Genomic DNA, 10,211 nt, shown 5'->3' on the forward strand with positions numbered 1-10,211 from the left:
AGGACCATATTAGCTTCCTGCAGTATACCCATATGGAAATGTAAGTGCATGCGGCACACACATATACAGCAAATGTTAGGATGACACACCTGAAGTAAAGAAATGAACAACGAGGCAAAGAAAATCCTTTTACAGCGAGTAAAAGTGGGATTGGTCAGAGTATTAACAGCAGTTATTTGGGAGAGAATTTGAGAGAAAACTACCGGTGTAGAAATAATTGAAAGAGTAAAGAACTATGATTTGTAGGCTGGAGTCCAGCTGTTGAACACCTGCGTTTACCTCTACCGAAGGACTGTTATGGTAGGAAAAGTAAGACATTCGGGCACCACATCATATTATCAAGAGGAATATATAACCTAATTAATGAAAAAATGGAGTTAATCTGATGATCCTGTTGTTTTTGTGCTTTGTAAGAACAACTGTTGCATTTGAATTCAAAAGTTATAACTAAGAGCTGAGTTTAAGGCTATGCTATTGATTTAACATCATAGTAAGGTGTTAAGTAAGCAAGACAATTGAATTCAATGGATTTTTACAAATGTAATTATTCACGGAACAGCTGAGCTAGCACAGGAACTGCACTTGGGCTTCCTTATCTAGTTACATGATACAACTGATACAAAAAAGATACAGACTGCAACACTTTTAAAGATTAAATATACAGTAATAAACAGCATCTTGAGCTTTACAGAGACCAAAAGATGTGAACAGTTGAAAAAGTGAAGAAACATGTTGTGGTGTTCTTCGTAGTTACGCTCCCTCAGTGTGTGCTGTAATCCCAGCTCCTCTTTCATGTGTTGGGGCAGCCTACCTGGCCCTGAATGCATGTTAGTTATTGTGTTAGCTGATGTAAGTGATCTTGCAGGTTTTCCTCCACTGAAAAAGTCATGTTTTCATATAATGTAGCTAAATAGCCTACCTTCTACAAAGATAGTAATGAGACCAACATTGCTCTCAATTCCCCAAAATAGAGATACAAGATGTTTTAGAGGCTCGAAGTAAGCATTTCATATTTTGTTTTGGCTGTTTGTCCGCAAGTTGTTGCTCTGAAGCAAAAACCAGTGGTTTCCTAAGGCCAAATATTGCATCTCTAAAGCTTATCATTTCCTTTTTAAATGTTCCTTAAACCAAACACAAACGTATAATAAATTCAGGTTTGACAAGGGTTTGTAAGGTGCAAGTTGCTTCCTTGAGTCTTGTCATATCTGGGCCTTTGCCGTGCAACAGAGACTGCATTTAATAACCTTTGGAAACCTGTTCACATTTATGTAGTACCATTCTAAGATTGTCTAGGTTGTACAAGGTGCTTAACCATGTGCTTCTCACATGAACACTCATTTAGCACCTCTTATCATATGCTCAGTGCGGTATCTTGACAAAAGACTCTTCAATATATGGAGGAGCTTGGGATCACACCTCTGACTATCAAGTCAGTGGATGACCTACGTATCCGCTGATCCACCGTAACATACTGTATACAGCAGATGGAATATACAAATCCTTACGGATTACCAAAGTTCATTATTGACAACATATAAAATATGGTCTGATCTTAATTCGTACAAATTACAAATACAGCACAAACATAATCAGAAACATAACCGAGTGGAAAAGAATCACCAGCGAAGTCAACAAGCATGTCTTGCAACTGAGGAAGGAAACCGGGGAATTCTTTTTCTTTTATTTGGGCAGAATTTGTAGCCATGTGCAGGATGTCATACATGTTCAGGCCCACATGGCACAGAAAAAAAAGGAAAAAAAAAATGGCTTTAGCTGACAGTGTTTGGATTGAAAAGACTAGACTCTGAAACTCAGAGCGTTTCATGAGTCGTGTTCTATGCAACTTTTAAAGAATTCATTAAAAAAAGAAAAAGAAAACAAGAGTTTGCAAACCACCAATATGTGGCGCTGGAAAAAAAAACAAAACATAGTTCAAGAAACACAGAAAAGGGCTTTGGAGTTACGTAACAGGGAGCAATGAATTTCCTCAGCTGTGTTGTGGATAAGAGGCAGGGTGCTAAGAAAACAAACTAAACAACTTTAGGTGGACTAAACGACTGTAAACTGGTAAAGCTCAAAGCTGACATCAGTGACGTTAAACTGTTACGTGTGGCAAAATGTTTGACTAAGTTTACCAATAAATACAATTAAAACTACATAAGAAAAAGAGTTGTTCACAGGCTAAACTAAAACCCAATGCGTGCAAAAACCATGCCAAGTAACTTCAGTTAGTTAACAGTTATTGAAGCACTTAAAACTCAAAATAACAACAAAACATTAGTAATTAGGCCAGGAAAGATTGTAAACAAAGAAACCGTTCAGTAAAGAGTAAAAACGACAAAACAAAAAAAAATTAGACTGGAACGCTGTATTCCTTTCGAACTTTTAAGTTCCAACCATATCCGATAAATAAATAAAAGCATACTGTATGTTCTGAGCTGCAGTTTCACATTACCATCGTTATCAAACTGTTCCTGTATCTGACAATAGCTGATTCTACCGAAGACTGATCATAGGGAAAAAAAACTGCTGTGATGCATCTGAAAGGCACCGATTGATGTGGGAGTAAGTCCATGGGGCCGGCTTTGCTCCTGAATATCAGAAACAAACAAACCATCAATATAAAGATTTCAATAGACCCCAAAAGTTACTGGGAGGAGCCAGCCTTAGCTTCTCATTTAGCATCCAACAGCGTCTGTTTGAAATCAAGGACGCCGAAGTCTGTCGCAGCATTCTGTGGAAAAGAGAGAGCGGTGGTCGCATTGACGAGAGGAAGTTGAAGAGTCTGTAATCTTGTCTGTGAAGACGATCGAGTTCAACAGCCCTCCTCACGTGTACACACACACACACATCTGAAGAACTCAGAGCTCGTCGTGGTTCCTGGTGAGGTCCTCTCCATAGTTAGTGGCCTGACTTCCGACAAACATGTTCCAGTTCTCGAGGATCTCCTCTTTCGTCAGCATCTGATCCTGAGTAGGACAGGGGGGTGGCAACATATGCAAGCATTAGCGGGGAGCATATCAAAACATGTGATATAGATGCAGATGATATAATGATTTCAAATACTTTTGATCATATCGTTTGTGGTGTCCCACAGAGGTGGTGCTCAGTATTGTGCCTTTGCAACGACAACAACAACAAAAGAAAGCCTCTAAACATATAAAGAAATATAAAACGTATAAGAAGGATTTTCAAATGGGTCGGTTAGTGTGGAAAGATGTCAAACAGAAACTCAGGACCAAATATCAGCTAAAACAGCGTACCTTGTCCTGGTCGGACTCGTACACCAGATGTCTGGCCTCAGCCTGGGCATGGTCGTAGTCTTGTGGCATAATCCAATGGCGGATTTCATCCTGGTCCATCTTTCCATCTTTGTTCAAGTCTCGGAAGTCGGAGAACTGCTCCCTCTCGGTTTTCACCCAGTCTGGTTCAGGACCCCCATCCTCATGCGCAAACATGTCAGCTTAAAGCAGAAGAACGTTCAAATTAAGTGCAGTTCTAAGGCACCATTTGCAGTTCATGTGATGAATTCATAATCCAAAGAAACCTTATAAAAGTAAAAAAGAATAATGGACATCTTCTTCAAAAACCATGGCGATAATGATTGTGTACGTGTTTGTTGATTGGGATTTTAAGGTCAATCAAGAGAAGAGTGAGCTGCTTACAAGGAAACTGATATTAACAGCTAGGCCACAGTCAAAAGCACTTTTGATCAATTAAATAAAACAGTGCACAACAGTATATATCGCAAACATAATCATGAGGGTTTAATCATATGAGGCCACCATCAGAGCTTGAGAAACACAGCTGTTTGTGGGGCTAGAACGTCCCATTACTTTGACGGCATGGCCGGAGTTACAGTATAAATCTTAAAAAATAAAAGTCTGTAGCCGCTGTGCTGCACGCACAGATATTAATTCTTATCTGAAAATATGAATCTTCTACAAAAAGATTTTCCCTGTCAGCTTCTTCCCAAAACGACCTTTATCTAATCCGCCACTCTGCCTCGGGGCGTCATTTCCCCCCTCAGGTTTGGAGCCGTTTGCTGCAAGACTAGCAGATGCCTTCAGTGCCACTGTTGTCTTCTCCATAACTTGTTTACTTGAATCAATTTGACGTCATCTCCTTTAATTCTCCGACTCACCAATGTACTCGTCCTCGTCCACATGTCCATCGCCGTTCTTGTCAATGTCCTCGAGCGTTTCCTGCAATTCACAACGAGTTAATGAAGTCGTTAACGAGGAACTGCGAGGGTCAAGTGTCGTAGAACTTGCACTGTGGGTAATGAAAGAGAAACACGTTGCCTCGAGCTGCGCGAGTGAATGAACGTGTGAGGGTCAGCTTACAGTCGAGCTGGATAGCTGACACAACAATTACGGGGTCGCTGAAGAGAGCTCAACCCTCTGCATTAAGACACGATTTGCACTTTTTAGCAAACAATCGAGGAAACAAGAGTCTTAAATTGATACTAAATGGTTTTTTCACATGCACCTTGGGTTTGATTTGGTGGTTACTCAAAGGTTTGACTTTCAAGCTCATCGTTAACAACACACACACGCACACACGTGCAAATAAATGTGATGGATCTGGGAATAGCACACACACAAAGTGACATGTAGTACATCCGCATTTCTGGATGCAGGTGCGATGTCCCCGCGCAGCCCTGCTGAATGTTAAATGGCAATGTGGTTTCTTTCGTTTAATAGCTCGTGAATAATCGGATTTTCGTTACATGTATGCACTGTATATATATATATATAGACGATAAAGGCTATTTTATTCTATATTCCATAATAAAAAGAAGTAATTGCATCCGTACACTTCCTATAACCACTTAACCTGCGCAGGTTTGCATGTAATAAAAGATGTTCATAGCTGCAGATCTGTGCAGACAAAGACTCAAAGAATGTGTCTTTTGTACAACTTTAAGAATGACATCACAATAACGGAAGTTCATTTCACGTGCATCTTTAACCTACTGACGCTTTTAAACTAAAAACTAAAAAAAAAAAATCGAATAAGATTAGGCGAAAAACTAAATAAGGTTGCCGACAGTTATAAAGATATCTATGATAACCTGTGCAGGAGCTGCCACTGTTAGCTGGTGTTGCCCCAGCAACGTCAACGACGCTGACTGGTCCAACTAAATGTACTTAAAGCATAAGCCCATAGATTGAAGACTGGCAACACTGATTGTTTGGCGATCACGACATTGAAAATCTCAAGAGAATCCAGCTGCCTTAAAGTAGACTAAAATTGCCTTTAGCTATGAAAGTAGTAATTCACTTTCAGTTGTCAACAAAACCTGTAAATGGACGAAAAATGTTAATCTCTAAGTAACCTAAATGTGGTATTCTTGCTGTTTACAACGAACAACAGTGACAGCAGTGTAGCTCTCTTGGCGGCCACCTTAAGCGGAGTCAGAAGGAGCTAAAGAATATATACACCGACCAGCCAAAACATCCAAATAACTAACAGGTGAAGTGAAAAATGATTGACAATCATGTTGTATTTGGGCCTTTCGCAAATATTAGAATCCCCTGACTGGAATTATGTAGGCCGACCACAATTAATTAAAAATAAATGTCAGAATAATTTCCAATCCATCTGTGTAGAAAAGTCTAGGAAAGTTGCTGTTTCAGAGGACAAGAACAAGCCTGTTGTGGTTGTAGTTTTGTTGGTAACAGGCTTAAATAAACTGCTTTCTTCCTCATTCACAAAGACATTTCTGTAATATGTAATAATGTAATAAGTAATTATGTAATAATAATAATTAGGCCTATAATCAAATATGCGTGGTACTAAAAATCAACGTCGAACGATAATTAATCACAAGTAATCGTTATCAAGTTACCTTAGATCCTGACATTTATGTGCATCTTACTTTGACAAGTACCACCCACCTAAACCAACCGATGTTCTCGTGAGTGCAGATGAATCACGCTTCCCCATGGCAACAGCAATCCCAGACGGTCAGGACTATGTAAAATGCGCAGCACCACACAGCAAAAACTGTTCAGGAGTGACCGTGGAACATCACAAAGGGCTAGAGGCATCTCCCCGGCCTCCAAACCCTGCAACCCACGGGACCTACCGCCAACAGCCCGCAGCCCGCAGCCCACAACATAGTTGTTCTGACAGCTTGAGAGGAACTGCACAATATCAGTGTTTATAATGCTGAAAATGATCAGTAAAATTCAACTAAATTGTTACTTTTGGCCAAATATCAGCTTCCTTAATTTAGGAATGATGACCTGTGTAGACACACTGACCTAAAACTACCTCATGAGCTTCACTTAACCCAAAACTTTATGGGCTAATGTAAGAAAGAAAGAGACATCGATGAAGCCATACATACAAGAACAGAACTAAATGAAAGAAATTGGCGTGAAGAACAGCTCTGGCCTTGGTTTCAAAGGCTGTGAGCCCGTCATTTGAGAAGAAGAAAACCTTAGTTACAATTTACAGCACCTCGTTCTACGCTACAGGGCTCCTGTCAATAAGTCACCAAATAAAAGTTAAAGAAAAAGGTGCCCTGTTAGGGAGGCGCTCAGTGTGTGTGTGGGTGTATACTGTAGTGAAAGACTCTGGCCTGTAAGAGTAGATAGTGGCAACGCAAGCAGACCTCAGCAGGTAGAAATTTGAGGCTGGACGTTTAAACAGTGCGCCTTGTTATGTGAATGAGTGTGTGGGTGTCGAGCTGGCACTTAGTGGGATGAATTCATGTTCCTGCCTGAACCTGCAAAACAAGCTCTGATAGTGTTCTGCGCTGTTATCCTACAAACAGCCCTTTCTCAAAAACCCACAAAGTGTCTCCTTCGCTTTCTCCCGATGACGACACGCACCATTAAGGAGCCCCTTTTGCATTGGATGTGTAAACAGAGAGCGCAGCAGCTTCAGCGAGTATTCCAACCTGCGACAATTGCGTCGGCTTCAGCCACAATCAGTGAAGACGTCTCTGGCTGAGCTGTCCTTTGGCAACATTCAGCGACATTGTAAAAATGAGAGATTAATAATTAACTGCGTCAAATGGGTGGTACAACTTTTATGAACACGGCAGCACAGTGCATCACTGCTAACATTCACCGCGCCGATGTTCCACGAAACCAAATTTATATTTAAAGATTGAGTCCTAAATGGGACAGCCTGCTCATCCCACCGGGCCTGTTCCAAAAAAAAAAAAAAAAATGCAGAAACTCAATTATTTCTGGGACAAATAAAAATTTCATCAGGGAGCCATCCAAAAGTGGCACAATTGCTAAAGTGGAGAGATTACACTCAAATGAGTTCCTGTATTCACACAAAGTATCTTATTAGATAAACTACATGACACCAAACTTTAGGGCATGCCACCCCCCCCCCCCCCTCCAAGTTTCACTGTGGCTTCACCGCACCCTCTTCAAATCTCAAATGAAAGAGCAAATGGACTATCGCTGCTATCTAATTACACTTAATTACCACGTGTTGGCAAAGAACTTACCAAAATCACAATATCCCTCATGTGTTCAAACTCCTCAGGATGAAGGAACGACGTGAACTCCTCTCTGTCCGCTGCCAGGTCGCCGTTCAGATCAGCAGCTTGAAACCTCCTCTCGTCTCGAGGAAGCATCTTCTTGAAGCTGAACTGGTCTGTGGCATCCTGAAACTCCTCTGGGTTGGCTGCCGGGGAGGATTCGAATGAGGTTACCGCCAGACTTTTAGTTAGCAGCGCAATACCCAACGACACACATAAAAGACACCAAGAAAGAAAGACAGTGTGCCTAAAGCACGTGGAGACGTACCTAGATAGTACCCATAAGTGGCTTGCTTGTACTCATCCCATGAGACCTTGTTGTCTTTGTTCAGATCGTAATCTGCCCACACTTTTCCGACATTCTCATACACGTAACGCTTCTGGACGCGTTTTATCCAAGCCTTGAGTTCAGCTGTGGTGATGTAGCCGTCGGCGTCGCTGTCTATTCGGTCCACGATTTTGCTGAGAGGCGACAGAAAAGAGGAAGACCTCAGACGTCAGTCATACGGGCTGTATCACCTTTAATGGCGAGCTGGCAGGGACATCTTTGTGCCGTTTCACCTCTGACCCTCTAATAAGCTGTCACAGCACACAGAGGTACTACAGTGAAGACATGTGGTCCTGGTAATTTTTTACTACAAGGGAGGTGGCTTCAGTGGGAGTAGTAGGCAAACCCAGTTGAGTAAAAATTGCAGTGTAGCTGTGTTGTATTCTTAGACCTGGGTTGCCACGTTGTGATGTTACAGGGATCCTCCCACTCTAAGCACCACAGGAAGGAGATTTGTCATCCAATGCCAACTCGTCACCAAGCAGCAGTTGTAAAAACTCAACAGAGTAAATGAAGAATCCCCTGACAAAATCCACGTGGCACATTTGGTTGTCAGTGCAAGTTGTAATAGAGACTGATTGCACCACTTTAAACGTCTTTAACGACTATTTATAATGTCTGCAAAGCAGTTAACCCTGTATGAGTGAGTGTCTAATGCAGTTTAATGTAGCCTCACAGATTTGCTGGCGTGCACATCTCTCTCAGGCACACGTGGACACGTGTTGTTACATTTTAATAACCACAGCCTGGATGGTTTGACGAGACGCACGCAAGCGGGACAGTGAGTGATTTCCAAAAACAAAAGCGCCACACAGCAACGCAGCAACAGCACTATCTGTGTCTCAGAGCAGGTGAGGCGTTTTTCTTACCCAAGCCTGTCCTTGCTCTCCTCAGGAGTGAGCTGGTCAAACGTTTTGGCCACCTCCTTGCCCAGAAAGGCCTCATGGTCGTACTGGAAGCTCTTATTGTCTTCGTGGGCTGGCCTGATCAGCTCTGGATCTGGATGAAGAACTCTATCCTTTCTTATCGTTGGCTTCGCATGCGCCACACCAGCGCACAGAAGCACAGCACAGAGCAAGCTGAAGCCGGCCATCAGACTTTGGGCAGAGGATGGCTCTTCGGAGGCCAAACTGAAGCTCCTGAATCGGCTTGTAACCCTTCAATGTACCGTAGGCGAGCGGCTGTGGACACACACTCCTCCAACCGCTACACACCGACCTTTCTTTCTCTGTTTGACAGCGGTGTGAAACAGTGAGGCTGCAATGTCCTACGAACAAAACTTTAAAGAGCACCTGCGTCTGCAGACAACTCCACTGAAACACCTCCAGTCCTCACATTCACAGTTTGAAGTGAATCTATCCCCTTTCCAGAGGAAAGGGAAGCGACCAAGCCGGGATTTCCTGCCGCCTTACGTACAGCCAATCACAGTGTCCGTTTCGTTATTGGCGCAGCCTCGTCCAATGACAGGATCCCTACCATTAGTTCGCAGGACGTTCGTAACGGGAGAGGGGACCAGGCGCCACGTTGCAAGCTGACGACTGAGAATAGTGAGGAATCCAGGGGGATTGGAGCAGTAATGTGGTTTGTATGAAATCGTTTGAACATAAGTGTTGTCTCAACTTGCTCGTGTTGGTATGCGAATGAACATGCAATAAATAAATAGAGTTCAAGCACACTTTTCGCCTAACATTACCCCACAAAACCAAGCTCCTATGCATTGAAATGTAAGTAACAATGCAGGAATTGTCATAAACCAATATTCTATTCACAATAGAACATCGAGAGCATGCCAAAAGGTTGAAAATGAGACATTTGACCATTTAATGAAAAACATTTGTTAATTTTGACTGAGATGGCTGCAACATGTCCGCAATGACCACAGTGATAGTTTACAAAATGCTGCCCATTAATATCAGGACTAACCGCACCTGCTAAGACTTCATGTTATCTGTGAGACGTGTGGTTGATTCCTGCATTACGTTGTTTGTCAATATCTGTGAATAAACACCAGAGGTCCGTTTCACGTAGCAGGTTTAGTGAAAACTCTGAGTAGGTTAACCCTGAAATGAGGGAAACCCTGAGTTTTCCGTTTCACAAAGGGAGGTAACTCAACCCCGAGAAAGAGGGGTAACTCTAGCCTGTTTCACAAAGAGAGTTAACTTAACCTCACGGTCAGTTACCGGAGTAACAGACTCTCTGAACCTAACCTGGTCGGGACAGCTGAGTGAAGCTGACACCCCACCCACGTGAAAAATTCAAGCAAATAGATTGATCGGTTAGTGCTCCGTTTGTGCTGGTTTGTGCCGTTAAAATTTTCGTTTGTGCTGCTTTGGTTTCTGAGATATTAAAGATTATTTTTTAGGTCATCCA

General features: G+C 42.3%; 1 protein-coding gene across 1 annotated transcript; it reads right to left on the bottom strand.

Moving 5' to 3' along the window:
• Window positions 1-1,653: 1,653 nt before the first annotated feature.
• rcn1 (reticulocalbin 1, EF-hand calcium binding domain) lies at window positions 1,654-9,249 on the bottom strand. The gene is made up of 6 exons (XM_075462296.1): window positions 8,711-9,249; window positions 7,782-7,975; window positions 7,481-7,659; window positions 4,145-4,205; window positions 3,264-3,463; window positions 1,654-2,969 (listed from the first exon to the last, which is right to left on the bottom strand). The coding sequence occupies exons 1-6, from the start codon at window positions 8,932-8,934 to the stop codon at window positions 2,862-2,864; spliced, it is 966 nt and encodes a 321-aa protein (XP_075318411.1). The 5' UTR covers window positions 8,935-9,249; the 3' UTR covers window positions 1,654-2,861.
• Window positions 9,250-10,211: the final 962 nt, after the last annotated feature.

The sequence above is a fragment of the Odontesthes bonariensis genome, chromosome 1 (genome assembly GCF_027942865.1).
Source record: "Odontesthes bonariensis isolate fOdoBon6 chromosome 1, fOdoBon6.hap1, whole genome shotgun sequence".
Lineage (NCBI taxonomy): Eukaryota > Metazoa > Chordata > Actinopteri > Atheriniformes > Atherinopsidae > Odontesthes > Odontesthes bonariensis.

Excerpts from the sequence above, each read along its gene's own strand:
- rcn1 (XM_075462296.1), bottom strand. The coding sequence starts at position 8,934 with ATGGCCGGCTTCAGCTTGCTCTGTGCTGTGCTTCTGTGCGCTGGTGTG. Across the intron at positions 4,206-7,480 it reads TGAGGGATATTGTGATTTTG|GAAACGCTCGAGGACATTGA; the intron begins GTAAGTTCTTTG and ends TGTGAATTGCAG. Across the intron at positions 3,464-4,144 it reads GGACGAGGACGAGTACATTG|CTGACATGTTTGCGCATGAG; the intron begins GTGAGTCGGAGA and ends TTCTGCTTTAAG.